Raw genomic sequence first — 20,134 nt, 5'->3', positions numbered from 1 at the left:
ACAGCCCACTTTTTACAAGGGATTTTCTGACTCAAATTTTAGGATCAATCTTAAGACCATTACTTAGAAGTTTTATTCATACAGTATCAGCCCTGGGACCTCAGCTCATTTTAACTAAAATGTTCTAAAAAGTTGAGTGTACTTGAAATATCAAGTTTAAGTTTGCTCAACTAGTCGGTTCAATCAGTCAGGCTATGTGCGGCCCCTGCAAAGATGCAAAGGCAACCCCATAGAGGCAACAAGAGCCATCCACCACCTACAGAGACATTTACCCTATCTTTTACCCTGCTTGTATGGTTTATCAGATTTACTTTTGGGTTAACTAAATGAAGTGCAGATTAAATTATTGTTTAACATTGTTGGCAGCCCTATTGGACACAGAGACTATTAGAAAGCGAACATTAGCTCGTTAGCAGCTGCAGTTTTATTATGTTTTACATGTACATGTATATACATATTATGGCCAATTTTAGAACTTGTGTGACTTTCCCAGTTAGATATTTAATGTAGATAAACAAGCTTAATTAGCAACATTATTTCAAAAAATGTTTTCAATCCATGGAAGCCAACTGGGCTTGCATGTATTTTCTACATTTGCTTTGTTTTAGATATTTGACTTTCAGGGGTTTGACTGATAAAGCGCCATTTTCAGCTATGACTCAAATGATCCTCTCACTGACTTTATCAAACCACAAAATGATAATGGTTAAGCCACCACCATAAGTGGAAGAATACAAAGCAGTCATTGCTAAATATAATTTAATTTTTGAGTGTAATTATTTTTTTAGTACATTTTAATTAATTTTTAATTTATACTTATAAAATATGAGCCAATGTCATTTAATTGTTCATTCTTTAACTATAACATATTCTTTTCATGTGGTTGTTTATCGTGGGCTGAGAATCAGGGTTTTAGGGACACGTCGTGCCCTCATACACATCACCTGATCATCTGGTTAAAACACACAACACAGAGACTTGAATTTAATAAAACAGCATTTTTGAATGTTCTTTGTTGTTGATGAATCAACTTTATGTGGTGCTGTTAGAAAATAGAAACTGTTTTGTGGGCAAATTACACAGTTCAAGACTTTGAATGAGCTTAAAATGTGAGTAAGATGAACTATTTCTGAAAGAATGACCTGGCTGCCATCACATTTCTGAGGGCAATATGGATCTTTTTCATGGCATTTTAAAATGTCATACCAGGAGAAGTACAGGTGTAATTAATAACATTAATCATGGCTGCATTCCAATTACATGTGGAGGTTTCAGGCCTCCTATTTGGCTAACTGGTTTAGCATACTGGAGCACCTAAATGGTACGGAGCCATCGTTAATGTTATAAGTAACACCTGTGCTTTTCCTGCTATGACAAGTCAAAATGTCTGCTGTTAAATAGTACTATTGTTCTACATTTATCTGACCGCTACAGTTACTAGTTACTTTGCACACCGTTGGGCCCCTGGCGTTTTCGTGCTTGGGCCCTAATCAAAAACATGGCATGATCACAAAGTCTGTTTAATATTCATCTGGTTTGTTGTTATTACTGCTGGTAAATGGGAATGTTAGTTTGCATTTTTAACTCTTTGTCACAGAGATTTGCCCCAAACTTGTCTTTTTAGACATCAAACTACATACTCTAACTCTAACTAACTAGTCCATTTACTGACAGCAGACATTTATGTCTTCTAAAAAAACTGCACATATGAATTACAACTTAATGCAATAAAACTGTTTGTTTCCGTTTTAACTTGTAATTGTTTTCTGCATCCTGTTGTGTGTTTTTATCATCAGACCATCAGCTGCTGCAGGAGACATTTCTGAGAGCTGCACATCAATATCTTTGCTCTCTTTCTCTCTCTTTTGTTTTCAAATTCGTTGTATTGTCATAATCATTAGTACAATATTTGCTGAGTCAGGTTGTATTAGAGTTAAATGTCAGTAATAACTCTGAATGTAAGGACGAAATACCACAAATGATTTGCACATTACTGCAAAGCTGCTGAAATGAAAGAAAAACAAATCGTACATATAATTGAACAAACTAGTATAAATAAATGTTATTGTAAAATTTGATTTAAAAACTCTCTCACACGCATGCGCGTGCGTCATCGATGAGCAAACCGAGGTTACGTGATGCCTACAGAACCTTGATTCCTCACTTTGCACCTGAACTTGGACCCGAGTGGACCTATTGCAAAGCTTGGATACTGGAAAGTGAACTCTTGGAAAACTCTTCAACTCTAAAGCGGATCTTGTTGGAAAACAAAACTACTTGGATCTCTGAACAACTACTTGGACTTCTGAACTCTTGTGGACAACTGAACAAGTTGGAAATGGCCCTCGGAAGACCCCTCTCCACTGGTGACCACCTGCTGACTGGAGTCGCCCATGAGATGGACCGTGACCCGGCAGGTAAGACGAATTTAAAATTTATATTTTACTTATGATTTATTCATTATTTATCTCCAAGAAAGCTTTGAAACCAATCTTAGAGTAAAAATAATGTCACTTTTAGAGTTTAAAGGTGGACAGTTCATAGCATGTAATTGGGCCTATTGAAAAAACACAGATTTGGTGAAAACAGACAGTTATTCGACGATTTCTCCGTGTAAAATTATTATTTATTAGATAGAACGAATGAAATATCCCGGGACAGGTGTGGAATGTGTAAACAATTAGTGTAGTGATTTGAAACACTGTTATTTTGGTTTCAATGCATCAAATTGTCCAAAACTAGCATTGAAATTATGGAAAAAAGATGGCGACTGGGCCAAATTTCGGAAAATGCCAAAATTATGTTCTTGTCTCGCACCATGGAGACGCTGGAACTCTGAGCTCCAGACGTCAGAACGTCAGGACGTACAGGTGTAAACAGACCTGGTCCGGTTCTTCTAAATGTGTAAATCTGAGCTGCTTGTTTTGATTGTTGAAGCTTAATTGGCTAAAAAAAAATCCGGAACTGTTGCCGAATAATTAAAAAAAATAAAAATCATTTACGTTTCAAAGTTCATCACATTTTAAACTAATTTCAAGATATTCATCAACATGGAGGAGAAAAAGTGAAGCATGTCTGACTGTTTTTGGGTTCACAATCAGAACTTTGCGTTCAATCATTATATAGTTTGTACTTGACGTTGGTATTTTCATAACATTGAAACGCGATCTGTTTGTTCGTTTGTTGTTTTATTTTTCGAGGGAGAAGACAGAAACGTGCAGCTTTAAGGTTCTGCGTGTGCGCGTCCTGCGTCCAGGATGCCGCCGACTCCTGCACGTCCTGACGGTTTGTATCACATTATCACAGTTTTTCTTGTGATCCGTGTCTGGAACAGAAGCCAGCCCCCTCTCTGTTTTCTCATTTACCCCGTTATCCAATTTCCCCTTTCATAAATTCTCGTCCAAAGAAAGGATTTGTAGCCTGCAATAATAATCCAGATCAAAAAAAGAAAAGTGGATAGAGCCGGTGCGTTAAAGCGCAGGGCGCGCAGGGAGCTCAAAGTCTCCTGATTTATATAATTAAAAACATTTTAACTGTGAGTCCTATGTGACAACAATTTGATAATTCGTGATCAGCTCTTAATAAAATGATAATCACGTCAGTGGTACAAATTGACTTTTCATCATCAGACGTCAGCTAAATAAAATTCAATTCAGAGTTGATTTGAATATGAAAACATGCAGCTTTAGATTTGAATCAAGTTCTCATGTGATGTGTCTCTTTTCCCATCAGGTGACTCCTTTCAGCGTGTCAACTACCTTGTTGAGCGTCCTGCAGGAGACGGCGTCCCTGAAGTCATCAGGATCCTGGACCACGATGATGACAACAATCTCCCCATCTGCATCTCTTCTGACAAGAAGGAGGAGGGTGAGGTTGCGGTAAGTATTGTACGTACAGGTGGAGGTGAGGACGTTCCTCCGTTCTCTTCTGATGAAGAGAGTGACGAAGAGGAGGATGAAGACACCGAAGACAGTGAGGGCTGGTCTGACTCGTCAAGCGAGGATACTGGATATGACAGTCTGTCCGAAGATGAAGAGGAATTAGAAGACGACCACATCAGATGTCGCTCTCCTCTCGTCCAGCAGCTCTCACCAGAGAACATTTGGCAGCGTTGGAGAGAAGCTTGTCCTCCTGTTCCTGCTGGTCCTCCTGTTCCTGCTGGTTCTCCTGTTCCTGCTGGTCCTCCTGTTCCTGCTGGTCCTCCTGTTCCTGCTGGTCCTCCTGTTCCTGCTGGTCCTCCTGTTCCTGCTGGTCCTCCTGTTCCTGTTGCTGCTCCTGTTGTTGTTCCTCAGCAGCTGACTGCCAGGCGTCCACCGGTACCTGTTCGGCACCGCAAGCCCCGAGGAGCTTCAGCATCCCAACGGCCTGAAGAGTCTACTCCTTCAACCCCCAGCCTCAGCTCGTCCATGAAGAGGAGCAGGGAAGACAGCCACTGGGAGAGGGTGACTGCTAAGCGGCCAAGGTGGAACTGTGAGGAGAGAACGGACAACTCAGCTCCCTCAACTTCAGACCACAGCTCTTCTACAAACAGCAGCTGGGACGAGAGCTACGGGGACTCACTACTTTTATTCTCCGGCCTCAGCTTGTACACGAAGAAGAGCAGGGGAGACAGTGACTCGGAGGAGGTGACTGCTAAGCGCCTGAAGAGGGACTGTGAGGAAAGAACTGACAACTCAGCTCCCCCAACGTCAGACCTCAGCTCCTCTCCAATCAGCAGCAGGGACGAGAGCTACGGATACGCAGAGCCCTCAACTTCAAGCGGCATCTCCGCATCTACAAACAGGCCATTCAGGGAGTGTCATTTTGGGATCCCGTTGTGGGCTTATGACAGCGACTCAGACTAGGACTGCCAGCCTTGTACACTGCAGGAAGCAGGTTCAGAAAACTGTAAATACTTTGCATCTGGCAGAGCTGCTGATGCCCAGCCTTTGCGTCTGACGGGGCTGATGAAGCCCTGAGTAGCTTCTTGCACCGGGGTCTTTTTGTATATAACTGGTCACTGGATTGTCCCTCTTTAACATTGAGGACTGGCCTTTGTGTCTTGCGGGGCTGATGAAGCCCTGAGTAGCGTCTTGCACTGGGGTCTTTTTGTACATAACTGGTAGCTGGATTGTCCCTCTTTAACATTGAGGACTGGCCTTTGCGTCTTGCGGGGCTGGTGAGGCCCTGAGTAGCGTCTTGCACCGGGGTCTTTGTGTACATAACTGGTAGCTGGATTGTCCCTCTTTAACCTTGAGGACTGGCCTTTGCGTCTGGCGGGGCTGGAAACACCATCTTGCACCAGGACTTTTTTTAATCCATTGATACAATTTTCCTTTTGAATAATAATTTCCTTTAATAATAATTAATAGGACACTTAAATGCATACACACACTGATGGCAGCGAGTGACCATGCAAGACACTGACATAACCATCTGGTTCAGTGTCTTGCTCAAGGACACATCCACATGTAGACATCAAACCATCAACTCTGCAATTAGTTGAAGACCACTCAAACTCCTGAGCCACAGCTGCCCACACTTAACTATTCATCTGGTCCTGCAGGGAAACACTTTCAAGCTCCTTCATGTTGAATGGATATGAGCTACATCTGAGGTATCTCAGTCATGAAATACTTCAACGCCTCCCTGTGAAGGAATTCTAAGCACCTCTAACCAGGACCAGACCCTGTGGCAGACCCACTGGAGGGATTACTTACAGTATCCCATCTAGTCTGGCTATGTTAGCCTGGGGTTTACTGGTTTGATGCAGATAGAGGGAGCCAGGGACTGAAGAAAACTACCCTGTAATTAATGGAGGAACGCTTTAGCACACGAGCTGTTGTCCAGGATATAATGTGGAAGAAAAGTTAAGTATGAACATCCGACTTGCAAAGAATGTTAACTACTGTAGGCTCTGTAAACAATTACAATATGGCTGTTTCATGTCACTTATTTAATAATTCAAAGATCATTTATTACTTTTCTTACTCTGTTTTTTTCATACTGAGCTTTAGGTGTCTACACCAGAGGTAAGTTAATAATTAATGACAATAATAACAACATTAAAATTCCTGCAAGTTTTAATATCACTTAATGATAATCCAAAGATTATTTCTTTCACTCACTCTGCTGCAGTTTGATGTGTTTTGTAAGGTATAGGTGGCTGTGTAAATAATAGTGATAGTGATTATTTATCTTACTCACTCTTGTATTTTGATTCTTTTTTTCAGAAGACCCAGTGAGTTCAACAGTCGAGAGGATGAGGAGGACCGTCCCAACCTGACCTGCACAGAGGAAGTTGTCACTATTTGCTTCTTCTGTGCTGGTGGGTTTGGGAAGCTCCTCACACACACACAGATGTTTTTCTCCAGCTGTGGATGGTCACACCAGAAGAAGCTAAGTTCAAACTTAATGACAACATTAACAAACATGTTCTGCACGTTTTAATTTGACTTATTTAACAGTTCAAGGATTATTTAATCACTTAATCTGTTGTACTGTTGTACTTTTCTCTAGTTGTAGATGATTATACCAGCTGTAAGTTAATACTTAACAAGACAAAAAAACTGTCATGCAAGTCTTAATATCACTTATTTATAAAGTCAGGGATTATTTATCTTACTCACTCTTGTATTTTGATTTTTTTTTCAGAAGAAGAAGAGTTCAACAGTCAAGAGGATGAGGAGGACCGTCCCATCCCAACCTGCACAGAGGAAGTTGTCACTATTTGCTTCTTCTGTGCTGGTGGGTCTTGGAAGCTCCTCACACACACATAGATGTTTTTCTCCAGCTGTGGATGGTCACACCAGACGAAGGTGAGTTAAAGCTTAACAATGTTAACAAAAGTCTTAAGGCAATAACCAATAAACCAAACCAAAGATTATTATTTTTATTATTATTTTACTCACTCTGTTGCACTTTCATGATTTTTAGTAAAAATCATCAAGTCAACAAATTGGTGAGTGGTATCTTGTATGTTAAAAATATTTATGTGGCAGTTTTTCATACTCTGTTCTTCATTCTTCGTACTCCGGAGGCTTGTCTTAATCACTGGATTGCACCTCTGACAGAGCAGATGGCTCTAACATGTTGCTGTATCAAGTGTTCACCATAGATGATGTTTTTTGTCGTGACAGGTGGAGCTGTGGAGGCTGGAGCACTTCCCCCTGATGACCACTGGACAAACTAGAGAGTAGTAGTAAGTAATCCCCTCACTAAAACTAGAGAGGCAGCAACAGTGACATAAAGTGATGATAAATAAAGTTAATTTTATAAATGCTGATGATATTCATTATAATATTATTAGACTCAAATGTCCAGACCTACAAGCAGCTGAGAGCAGATGTTAACCAACCAATCATCCCATGAAGACCCAGAACCACAGCAGACCTCTGAACCAGTCCCAGCACCCTGCTTCCCAAACAACACCCCCCCCCTCCTCTCTCCTCTCCCACCCTACTTCCTCCTCCCTCTCCCCTCAGCTGCCTCCAGCTGCCTCCTCATCAGCCAAGAGGATGAGGAGGACCATCCCGATTCCACCTGCACAGAGGAAGCTGTCACCATCTGCTTCTTCTGTGCTGATGGGTCTAGGAAGCTCCTAACACACACTTGGCTTTGTCACATTAAATACAGCATATTACTGTAATACAATGCAACACATTAAGACAAACTTTCTAAATATTTCTTTATAATATTCAAAAATATGGTCATATTTAAACTTATCCATATCACCACACATAATTTAAGTGTTTATTAGTGATAATAGATCATACATTCATTCCTATTGTTCATATGTGTCACAATGTTTTACAGTTTGACTGGTTTGTTGTTGAATTCAATAAAATCATCACATGTGAAATGATACTGTGTTCTGTGAGGTTCTTTACTCTCAGTGATGTTAAAGTTACATAAAGCTTCTTAAATACTGAATCAGCTGCAGGTGTCATAATATTTGTTGGAGTCTGTTTCAACCAGCAGCTTTACTGAGATGTTATGATAAGTGTCACAGAGAACAATAGATATATGAATCTCTTGGTGCATCATTGCTGATCAGCCCAGAGAAGCTTTCATCTACAATAAACAATAGACACATTCTCTTTTTCTCCATTAGTCAACTGGCAAATATTTGATTACATGTTTTAAAATGACTATAAATGAACACTCCAACACTTATGTTCAAACATAAAATATGTATTTACATATTTTTGACAGTTAATATTAAACATCTGAACACCCATCAGGTGTTAATCAGATTTTTTGTTGTGGTACCTGCCACTTAAAATGGCTACATTATTCACCAGTAAACACCAAACTGATATTTGACCACCTCTGTGTGGTTTAATGGTTTACTACAAGATGTGCTGTACTTTGTTTTGTTAAATAAATTCACATCTTGTATTCTGAGGTACATACATTCAAAATGAAGTCATGTTTTTAGCACCTTGGATAAAAGTGTCCTCCAAAAGTTAAACAATTATAGCAGTAATGCTCTCTGAAGTGAAAACCTTTTCAGTATTTCTGATATTAATAAGCTGATATGTGTTGTTTGCTTGTTTTTGTAGATAATTAATAGCCTGAGCTGTTTGTCAAAGTTGTTAAACAAATGTCCCGCTAAAGATTGACATGTTACCAATACTGTAACTACTTTTAACTACTTGTAAATAAAAAAAAAATCCCATGGCATAATGCCGTGGACAAAATATGTGATTTTGTTTAGGTTCTACTGATAATTTATAACTCCATCTGCCCCAAATTTATGCAGCTCTGTGAAGGATCTGTTGGTTTTCCTGAGGTAAAGCCTAGGACTGCAGTCCAGCTGCCTCTCCTGGTGGAAACCTGTAACTCTGAACTCTGTGTGAAATCTGTATGACACACATCACGATACAAGAAAAAGCCTGGAATAAAGGCAACCTATTTACATAGATTGACTGTTATTAAAAGGGAATCAACAGTTCTGTGATTACGGACACTTGTAAAACCAATCAAGAATTAATGCACAAGTTAATAAAACAGTTTTATTATAAATAATCCTAATGTGGATTAGTTACTGACTCATCATACCAGTGTTCTACAACAAGAACAATGTTTTATATGACTCTGATCTGATGCCGTCATGATTCAGAGTGAAGGTGTCTCGTGTTCAACATTTTCATCTCATTACACCTTCGGTACAGAAGCAGACCCACCCTGCTCCGTTTCTGGAGATTCTCCACATGAAGTTGCTTTGTTTGGTCAAACTGTCCATATGATAATAAGTAATGAGACACTGGAAAACACAGATAGGTTTTTTTTCAGCGTCACTTAACACCACTGTACACAAACAGGAACCTGTCACTTCCACCAAATACTTTCACAGCAGGCCTCCATGTGCAGACAAATATTCTCAGGGTTGGATTTCTCACACAGTGAGTCTTCACTGGCTTGTCCAGATGTGCAACGATTAAATTCTTGTCCACAGAGCAACTCTTCAGTGGTTCACCGCAGATAATATTCAATGGCAGCGGAGAATGCAGCAAAGCCTCCACATCCCAGCACCCCGGCCTTCAGACCAGCTACAGAACAGAAAAAGAATCCGTGTGAGGACGTCAGGAATAAATCACTTTCAACTGAAAACATAAAAATAAATGTACCAGGTTTGGTTACATACCACGAAATCCAATGGCTCCTCCAGTTACACAACCGCTGTACACTGCGTTCTTCCAGTCAGATTTGCCTCTGTGCTGCAAATGAAAAACAGAAGTTGATTTATTTGTGTGTGAGAGCTGTAGAGAGCAAATTAAACTGATCAGAGGAGATGCCAGGGAACACTGAGGGGATTTCTATATCTGAACTGTAATAATTTGGGTCAGAGTTGTTTTTTAAAAATTTTGCACAAAAAAAACCCCCAAAACAAAAAACAGTTTAGCACCAGAGGGCGCTACCACACCACTGTGAGGAGGTTCAAAGAGCAGAACAGATCTACCATGTGTTTGACATTCATCAGGGGATATTTGAATGGTTTTACAATAACAAGATGTGGATGAGTAATTCCTCAAATAGCTGGAATCGCTTTATAATTTCTGTCCAAGCTCCATCATGGATCTGTTGAAGCAGGGCTATGAAGAATATATGAAGCCTTTTTAGCTTATCCCTGTCCATTTTTTACAGCATGAAAGCAGGTACGCTCTCCAGTCAGTCTGGACACACAAGAAATGACACAAGTTAACTACTCACTCATCTTTCAACCTGAAACTAATGTTCCTCTTTGTTGATGTGTTTTCTATTTGTCATCATGATTTTCCATATTGTTCTCGTCGATGTATTTAATATTTCTGCTGTGTTTTATAATGATACTCCTGAAATTTGACCACAGGTTGCATATTTGTTCTTTTTGAGGCTGTTAGTAGTCTCATGTTACTTTCAAAACTCTTGTCACATGTCAGCCATCCTTGTAGCAGTGTTTATAACTGTGCTTAAGATACTTCAATGTTTAAATCCATCTTCACAAAGTGTTTATATTTATTTCTTTGTTTCTTCCCTGTCTTGCTTCACATAGGGACATACTGAAATCCTCTTAACTCAACTACTCAGGAGTTGAGTGATGTGAAGTATCATATTCACAGATGATTCTGTTTTGTTTATAGGATTCTTGTGAAAGTCTTTAGTTTCAGCCACGTTTATGAAGCCATATGGTTCTGTCCTACATCGGTATGTCAACGCACCAGTCCCCGCACATAATGAAGAGACCTACTAAGACCTACTGATTCTATGATGCACTCTGTGCAGGAGAACATGGCGCCCACAATGGCAAAGTTCTTGGCGTATGACATCCCCCTCTGGCCCATGTCTTTCAGGACTTCTCGTGCTGTTGGAGTTCTCAGAGGATCTTTGGGATCGAAGCCAACATTGGTATCGATGCCCGCTGTGAAAACACCAAAAGCTCCTCCGAGGACGAAACCTGTGACAAAACAAACAACCGACATGAGGTTTTAAACAGTAAATCACAACAATATTAGGGAATGAAGTAAAAGACGCAATCTGTTGTGCTTATTCTCCTCTGATTGGAGAAAAAGGCTGTCTGACTGACTGATCATGTTTCTGTTATGGACAGGAATCTTTATGGTGGGGTTACAACTAATAATTATGTTCAGTATCGATTAATCTGCAAATTATCTCTCTTGATTCACTGATAAAATTGATAAGATGTAAGATAATACTGAGAAAGATAACACATTAGTGAAGCCCAAGGTGTCATCTTCAAATTGTAGTTTGGTATGTTTGCTTTAAATATGACTTAAACCTTGAATAGATTATCAGATAGTTGCAGATGAATTTTCTGTAGATCAACTAGGCTAATCATTTCAGGTCTGCATTATGGAAAACACATGACACAAACCCCAATGCCAGTGTCCTCCTAAAATCCTCATCCACATACAGAAAAACTGACACCACATATTAAGAGATTTGTTTCTAACTGCCTGTCAGCTGAAGCCAGACACACACACACACACACACACACACACACACACACACACACACACACACACACACACATACACACATACACACACAAAGACACTGAGCACTTTAAAATAATAATAATAATAAATAATAATATAACAATTGTGGTGCTGACCTCCCACACAGGCCAGGACAGACTTGAAGGCGCAGCTCTCCATCCCCCTTTCGATCATCTTCTGCTCTTCACTTTTAGGAGGCACCGGCAGTCCCCCCATCACGGTGGGATTAAGATCCTTTACGGTCCTCTTGTCCCCGATAAGATGGTCCAGAATCATACTGTACTGAATCGGTGGGCTGCCCATGCTCGCCGAAGTTGGACCTTGCGAGTCGGAGACAGCAGCGTTTGCAGCACCCGTGGAGTCGGCCATGTTTCTCAATGACAGTCCTTTAGGTAAATGTAGTCAAAGACGAGCGGGAGCAGATTCTGCACATTTGTAACGTCTTATATTGAGAACGGAAAATAAGGGCAACACAATCAAAATTATATATACTCATATATTCAAAGGAACAAACAGAATCATGTAGATATACTTTTTTCTAAGCTCTTTCAAATTCTTTTATCATGTCATCACTAGACTTATTTAAATTCGTGTCAGCACATTCGACACAAAGTCAACCTGCAAATATGACCTTACCAGCAGCCCGGCAATAACTCCTAACTTCATATGAGTCATAATGTTTTCGTTGAACATGTACGGTCATTTTGGAGGCTGTGGATTGTGGTGCTATTGAATTGTGGTTAAAAAAAATTGTCTACCACTTAAAAAAAAAAGTGCAGACAAACTATTATCAATATGATAATATTATGGTTTTAATAAACTATTTAAATATCGTACATTTAAATATGACATTTAATATTAACACGGACATTTGGCCACATTTTATCTACCTTTTTCATTTCACTACCAACCAATAGAAAGACTACATTTCCCAGAAATCTACCGGAGCACTGCGCCAAACTCTCTTCACGCGCTCCACCTACCGGCTCGAGCGCAGGCCGGTGGTGACACTTTGATGACTCGTGTGTATGAGGCGGCGGCAGCAGCAGCATCCTGGCCAAACAACAGCAGTACCGCCGCAATACTGAACAGGTGAGATGAAGCTAGTGGCTTATACTCGTTTATTTCTGACCTTATACGGTGTTTTCTTCTTCTTATCGCCAATGTGTTGAGTTTAAATGTGTAAACTTTACCGTTAACGCTTTTCTGTAGTCGGTGGAAATGAAAGAAGCTGTCAGAGTCGCTCGGGATCAGTTGGTTTGGCCAGTTTACAGCAACGGCAAACAGACTTTTATGACAGCTTGTTCATTAACAGCATTGACAGTAGATGTCTCTATTTCTTTAATTTAATGACTAACGTTAATTCATTCTGAAGCAGACGTGTCATTCCTGATAACGTCTGCTATTAAAATTAGGCAGAGGACATGTTTTCGCGCTAATTTAACGTCTCATTGTATGACTGTAACGTTAGGCAACAGAAATCCGAATAGTATTTTACATTGCTTCAGACTGTCATCCTGGATTTTTCAGTTTACTTGCTAATGTTGCACCATGCGTAGTCGTGAGTTCAACAGGATTCTTGTTTGTCCAATACTCCCCATCTGCACTGTAAAACAAACAAACAAAAAAGACAACCTTTTCTTGGCTCACTTTTCATTCGACCATAGTTAGAAGTAATAGTCTTTATACAATGATAATGTTATCATGGCAGTGGTGGTAATGTTTTCCCTGACACCTCTGCATGTGCTGCTGTGTGGAGGGACATGTCAGTGAGGAGACTGCAGCTTAAACTCAGCCAGGGCTTTGGCCAGGATTTTAGCAAAACTGATGTCCCCTCAACGTCCCCCTACCACCCTCAGATATTTTTTTTTATTATAACCAACCCATATGTATATATATATATATGTCAACTGTTCAGTTATTTTTTGTAAATCTTATATCCCAACATAAAGGTCTAAATGCTGTTTCAAAGCTTTCTCCACGCTGCCAGGAATAAAATTATGGGGGAGAAATGCTGTGGCCTTTATTTATTATTTTGTTGGCCTAAAAGTATAGTTAAATATAAACGTACTGAGTCTAAAAATGTTGGAAGCAGCTTATATAATAGCCACCGTGTGTTAAGTCCCCTCAGATTGCTAAAATGCCCTTATTCTCCCCCAAAATAAAGAGGACTTGATTTCAGTGGAAGGTAAGACCCTGCGCATTGCAAATATTTTGTTTTGGGATGAAAGGTTTCCTCTTGGATTTGTATGTACAGTAGTTGGACCCTGTTTAGCACCTGCTTCTTTCATAACATTCTCACACTTTCCCTCCTGACGTAAAGCTGAGAATGTACTGGCAGATCAAGATGAATTTACAAAATTAGCCATACGGCTGAGGTTTCCCTGTGTTTTATGTAAATAACACATTTTGTTGCCAATGGCAAGTTGCCTTTGGAACCGTTTAAGTTCACTGCAGGCGTTTTTTCTTCACATGATCAGCCAGCCATTTGTTCCTCATTAGATCAGTGCCATGTGAAGCAGTCAAACAAGGCTTTGTTGTGTTTAGTGTAGTCATCGGTGAAAGTTTGCTGTTTATGTCTTTAATAGGTCCTTAAATGCTTCATTATGGCCAACTATCCTGTGCTAAGCTACTGTGTGTTATTCTGTTCTTGCCACGTAACATTTGCTTGTTAACTACATTACCAAAGTGTTCCAGAAACACCAGATCACTGTTTAAAATAGTGATGGTAGAATAATAAACCTTTGCTATTTTGGTCATGGTTTGTGGTGGAGCATAATTGGACATCTCAATAATAACAAAAGGTTAAGTTAAGTTAAGTTGTAATATGTCCTAATTGCAGAGTTTAAGTTGCAGTCTTATGTTTATAGAATAGGCCAGCCATGCAGTGGAACATGCATGTGTCCTTTGGGAGGAACCAAATAGGCAACAAATGACAGCTTTCACTTTCTTCTGTTCCTTTTGATAATACCAGTAGAAAATAGGGTTCAAATATGAGCAGGGCACCAGTCATTTATGATGCAGTCAATGTGAAGGATGTTTGTAGGTAATTACAGCGTTTGTTTTTCTCATGGTTAACCATCCAAAAAAGGGAAATAGTTGGAAGTCTGGCTTTTGGCTGCTGGGCTGGACAAGCTGGGCTAGACAAAAAAAAAAGCACTCAGACCAAGGGAGGCCACGCTTGTGTCCATGTAATGATGCGCAGTCAGACTATAGCACTGAGTAAAGTGGATAATCAAGTTTTTTAACCTTTGACATAAAATCTAATTTACTGATGGATGTAGCGTGACGAGGCTCCTGTCCTTTCTGTGTCTACGATGTGTATCGTTTATGAGTGTTTGTATCTCAGAAAATCACATGAAGACATCAACGAAATTGCAAATTTTCAGTTTGTCTAAGTCTTAAGTTTATTATTGATTTACTGACTTTGTGTTTGTCATTTATAGAGACACTGGTGTCTCTTACCTGGACCTGATACTCAGCATGTCCTTTTAGAGCCTGCAGCAGTGAACCTCCTGCCTTTTTTCTATTTTAAAGATATGTTTTAGGGCATTTTGCTTTTACTCGACAGTGGAGAAGTAGACAGGAAACAAGGGGGAGAGAGATGGGCACGACATGCAACAAAGGTCCCCAGGTGGATTCAAACCGGGGATGTTGTGGTTATGTGGCATGCACTGTAACCATTCAGCAACCACAGTGCTCCTGCCTTTTTTCTATAGCTGCTCTCATCCTCTGTTCAACGCATTATCCACTGTCCTTGTCATTGGCTATTTATAGCTAGGGGTTATGTGAGGAGCACCCATGGCCAGTTGTACAGCGGTGGTATGGCTTATTTTGTGAGATGGAAAATCATGCCTGGCGATCTCCTTCACTGCTCTGCTTAACGGGATGTGATTGTGTGACGTTCTTAAGGGAATTCAAGGTCTCCTCTCAGTGCTGCGCTTGCCCCACACGCTCAGGAATATCTCCTACCAGTGCTGGTGTCCTGGATTCACTTTTGTTAACGACACACTCAGGGACTGTGAGTAGAAAATTAGCAGCTGTACTGGAGTCCTTCATCCACATGCTGTAACTGACATATGTATGAAATGAGTCAGGATGAAGGTGGGGTAACAACATTTGGGGTGACCTTGTCCAGCTGTGGTAAGAAGGTTGAAAGGCAGATACAGCGGTGATGAGGTCCTCTATACTGTTCTTCATATGCCCTGTGTGATCGCTCTCTACGGAGGGAGATACCATCATAATGATGACCTGTGACTCAATATAACTCACACCAGGATATCAATCTGGGTCTCAGGAATGGGGTGAATACACACTTTTCAGAGCTGCAGCACCCCAATATAACCAGCAAGAAATCTGCTTATGAATCTAATACCTGGCCATAGCTCTCTAATTTGTCCAAAAAGTTCTGATTAGGCATTAAAAACTGAAATAATAACTTTGTTTTGTATAAATTCTTACTTTTAAAGAGTATGTACACCCTTGAGTTCAGCTAGGCAATGCCAGTATATTTAAAACAAAAGTGTGTGTGTGCAAAGACATGGCCACATGGTGCCGTGTTTGACAATGGATGGAGGTTGTTGGTTAGGATTTTTAGCAGAGAGGGATTGATAGTTAGTAGAGAGATTGAACATGACTTTCACCAAGTTGAGCTAGCATGGATGGAGACCACAACTGTCCTCTCAGGAGACTTCAGCCACAAGTAGTTATGTAAGGTGGGGTACCCGTCTTTACCAGAACATACAGTACACCACCCCTCTCCCCACAACAATGAGCTGGATGATCACAAAGGCCACCGCGCCAGTTTGAACCCATGGGCAGTCTTCCTGAACTTGATGCTGCAGCTGAACCTGCTCAGTGTTAGCCTATAAAGACCTGTCAGTCAATGTTTAGTCTTTATATATAAACAATGCAGTTTTTCTTGAGTTGGAAATGACCTTATCTCTAAACAAACTCAAGACTAGAAAATCAATTTCCTGCTGGCTGATGTAGTGCAGTTTTGGAAGTAGATCAACGAGTGCAGACTGTGTGCTGGTTGTTCATAAAGGGATCAACTTAACAACAATTTCCCTGGCATACTTTATCAGGTAAAGCAATTAGGACTAAGCATTGAATGCAATGTGCTGCTCAATGGACCAGTGTGTAAGATTTAGTGGCATATAGTGGTGAGGTTGCAGATTGCAACCAGATGAATACCCCTTCCCTCACCTCCTCCTCTTTCAAGTGTGTTGGAGAACCTACAGTGGCTACGTAACTCGCGAAAAACACGAAAGGCCCTCTCTAGAGCCAGTGTTTGGTTTGTCTGTTCTGGGCTACTGTAGAAACATGGTGGTGCAACATGGCGGGCTCCATGGAAGAGGACCTGCTCCCTATGTAGATATAAAGGGCTCATCTAAAGTAACAAAAACACAATGATTCTTATTTTCAGGTGATTATACACTAATTAAAACACAATTATGAATATGATATTGGATATTAATATTATATTAGAAGATGCAAGTTGTCTTCTTGAAATGAGCTCATGGATTTTTGTATTTTTTTAAGAATTAAATGTAAATGGTGTATTGTTTTAAATTGAGTGTTGAACAAATGACATGTATATATGCCCCAGCCTGATTGGTTGTAGATGTGGTACCACTGGGTATAGTTCATGAATCTTGAGCAACACAAGTATCCCGTGGTAATCAGCACAGCAGAATGACCTGAAATCAAGGCAGTAGCCTGTATAGTTTTATACTCTGAGGCCTGTTTGCCAGGACACGTCTTCTGTCTGTTTCTTCTTCTGTAATTAACAGTGTAACCATTCATTTAGCCTTTGTTGCTGTGAATGTTGTCGCTCTTGTTTGTGAAAAGAATAGTTCTCACACTCCTCAGCATGAGGATCTTAGGACTATACTAATATGGTCAGAAACACATTTCTATGCCTGGTATGACCAGCCAGCTCTCCTTCCCACTCTTGTTCACACACTTTGAGGGAAAGCACTCTGAAAAGAAAAGAGTTGTTATCTGTACCCAAGAGGCGAGGTCTGGTCTGCATACATTTGGAGTGGCACGTCCTTTACTGCAGTGGAGGCTTTAATTGAGGAGATAAGAGGAGATGGACTGATTGGAGCAGGATGAGTACTGCTGTGGCATTCAGTCAGTTGAATAAATAGAAGTGGCCTTATTTCTGACAGAATATGAGGCTGCTCAGTACACTGCAGCAGGTTGCAGATATTTTGCATGATATTTTAACAAGATACTTTCTCATTCGCATAGGCACAGAGAGGTCCTAGCCCTCCCGGAGCATTGCCAGGCTGCCTTCCCTCAGTTTTTTCTCCTCAAGCATCATCTACCAAAAGGCCAGTGGAGAAAAATGCATGGCACTGGCACACCATTGTTTTTTTGTCAGAGAGGTGTATGTTAGCTGTGAAGGAGAGTAGCTCCAAGCTTTTTTTTTTCGTTTGGCTCTGTTTTTAGCTCAGGAACGTCCAGGAAACAGACCGCATACTTGACAAGCATCGCAGTCTAACTCGCTGGCTCCAAGGAATTCTACTGTTTCTGTAAATGGGTCATCTGGGTCACGTTTGAGGTAAACCAAAGATATGGTCTTTAAACATGAATATCAGGCTTCTTTTGCCCTCACAGTAGCCTGAGAGCATGAACAGTATCTTGTAGAACTGTGCTGTGCAAGTCAATAATCAGACAGATGATTTAATATTATTGAGTTATCCCATCCAGGTAAACAGGACAAGCGAGTTTACAAGTGTGACGTTAACACGTGCGTGGGGAGAATTGTTAAAATGTTTGCTTGGTAGCTGAAAGATGTCTGGCCTATTGTAATCTCTTCTGGTCTCTCTTCACACAAGTGAAATTGAACACACCCACAGTGCACATCAAATAGCTCTCATGCCACAAGTCTGTGTAGTGCAGGGAATGCTTCTTTTGGGTTGTACAGTAGTTCTGCTGTGTGGCACTAATATTATAATGCCCTATTGTGGAATATCATTGTGCTCTGTTTAGTGGTTGTCTTTTTATTTCCACCCAGTTCTCATGGATCCTATGCTAGTGTTTCTATGGAATCCGCCCACTCACTGTACATGTAGCCAGCCAAGCAGACAGGAAAGCAGCTGAAGTTTCTGCAACGTGGCTGTGACTGACTGTTTCTCAGACAAGAACTTTGACACCATCAGAGCAGGAAGTTTGCCCCTCAGGGGAGCCCGACTCTGAGAAAGATGAAACAGAGGCTCTAGCAGATGAAATATGCATGAAGACTATCTCAGCTCCTACTACTGCAGTGGTTCCTAACCTTTTAGGCTTCTGACCCCCCTTTAAATGTATTTATTTATTTATTTTATTTTTAAGGGACCATGTACAGTGTTAAAAATAAATGTTACCATTTGATGCACTGTACCAGAGTTAGCTTATAGCTAATTGTCATCTACAGTCCCTTCGGCAGTTCACAATTAAAACATACAGTATAACAGCACAATAACAAACTTCAAAGCAAAAAACACACAGGACACATAATAAAAAGTCACGCACAAAAGCACATCACATACATACCTACAATGTCAACTAGAAATGACAAATGTATGCTTGTCAAATTAAAAGCAAGATTATTTGCTTTCATGAGAAGACCATGAGATGAAATGTAGAATCAGTGGTTACAGAGCTGAGTATTTTTTAGCAGACTTTCTAATTTGGTTTTAAATGTGCTGATGGAGCTGCAGCTCTTCAAATATCGTCGGGTAGGGTGTTCCATTGAGTTGTGGCTTTCACATGCTGACTGCCTAAATGCAGTGTGACGAAATGGTACAGTAAAATCTGTTTAAGAGGATATTCTTGAGGATTTTATAGTGTTCACTGAACGAAAATACACAAAGTCACATAATGGAGGAGGGGCCAAACCATTAAAAATTTTATAAACACTAGTGCAGTGCCCGTTCAAAACGTGCCTGTTCGGAACAGGCCAATTGCTTGGCCTCCAGCTGCTACTTCAACACGTAATACGGTTGATGTGAGGTTTTTCTCATTTCAAGTAGCCTTAAATAAGGGCTGCATTTAAAAATAAAATAATATGCATCCGAAAATAAAGTGGATTGATGATATTGGGCTCTTAGATCGTTCCTATTTTCTGTGCCTTCAGGTTGGATTTGAGTGGGTTTGTTTGCTCCAAAGATTTGTGCTTTGTCTGTAGTGGTGCTTCATAATCGCCACGGTCTCAGAACATATGAGACAATTGGTTTTGAACTGCCTGTGGAAGTATTTGATCTGTTGTACGTGCGTAACTATGGTCATTGTGTATTGGGCTCTGAGCGCTTCCAAAACACGGGTGATCTACGCTCAACAATGTACCTAAATGCCTCTTTCACCTGCCCCCAGTGTGTAATGCAATAGGACATATGGGAAAGGATTGTAGCATGCATAAATATCTTGGCTGCATCCAGAGAGAGACAGTTTCTAATGTGTCTAAAGTATGCCAAGTTGTACTTTATGGTTTTTACCATTTTTTTAAACATGTTTATTAAAATTAAAATTTGGATCCAATGTCATGGCAAGATATTTAAAATCAGTGACTATGTCAATACTTATATTTTGATGAGAATATCATCGTTATGGGGGTTGTACCATGGTTTTAGAAAAAAACATTTTGTCTTGTCAACATTCAGACT

At 40.3% G+C, this 20,134-nt stretch overlaps 3 protein-coding genes across 3 annotated transcripts in view; 2 read left to right on the top strand and 1 right to left on the bottom strand.

Moving 5' to 3' along the window:
• Positions 1-3,586: 3,586 nt before the first annotated feature.
• Positions 3,587-20,134, top strand: part of LOC122995765 (histone-lysine N-methyltransferase 2B-like) — a 398,376-nt gene continuing 381,828 nt past the window's right edge. The window contains exons 1-2 of the mRNA XM_044371130.1: positions 3,587-3,635; positions 3,733-6,612. Coding sequence (XP_044227065.1) covers positions 3,587-3,635; positions 3,733-4,844 — 1,161 coding nt within the window. The 3' untranslated portion in view covers positions 4,845-6,612. The remainder of the gene's footprint in view (positions 3,636-3,732; positions 6,613-20,134) is intronic.
• Positions 8,983-11,887, bottom strand: timm22 (translocase of inner mitochondrial membrane 22 homolog (yeast)). The gene is made up of 4 exons (XM_044370708.1): positions 11,597-11,887; positions 10,722-10,918; positions 9,629-9,701; positions 8,983-9,533 (listed from the first exon to the last, which is right to left on the bottom strand). The coding sequence occupies exons 1-4, from the start codon at positions 11,847-11,849 to the stop codon at positions 9,457-9,459; spliced, it is 600 nt and encodes a 199-aa protein (XP_044226643.1). The 5' UTR covers positions 11,850-11,887; the 3' UTR covers positions 8,983-9,456.
• specc1 (sperm antigen with calponin homology and coiled-coil domains 1) overlaps positions 12,471-20,134 on the top strand; it is an 83,308-nt gene continuing 75,644 nt past the window's right edge. The window contains exon 1 of the mRNA XM_044370672.1: positions 12,471-12,572. The gene's annotated coding sequence lies outside the window, so the exon portion shown is untranslated. The remainder of the gene's footprint in view (positions 12,573-20,134) is intronic.

This window comes from Thunnus albacares, chromosome 13 (genome assembly GCF_914725855.1).
Source record: "Thunnus albacares chromosome 13, fThuAlb1.1, whole genome shotgun sequence".
Taxonomy (NCBI): domain Eukaryota; kingdom Metazoa; phylum Chordata; class Actinopteri; order Scombriformes; family Scombridae; genus Thunnus; species Thunnus albacares.
The sequence above is the reverse complement of the archived record's forward strand: the minus strand, read 5'-3'. Positions and strand labels throughout refer to the sequence as shown.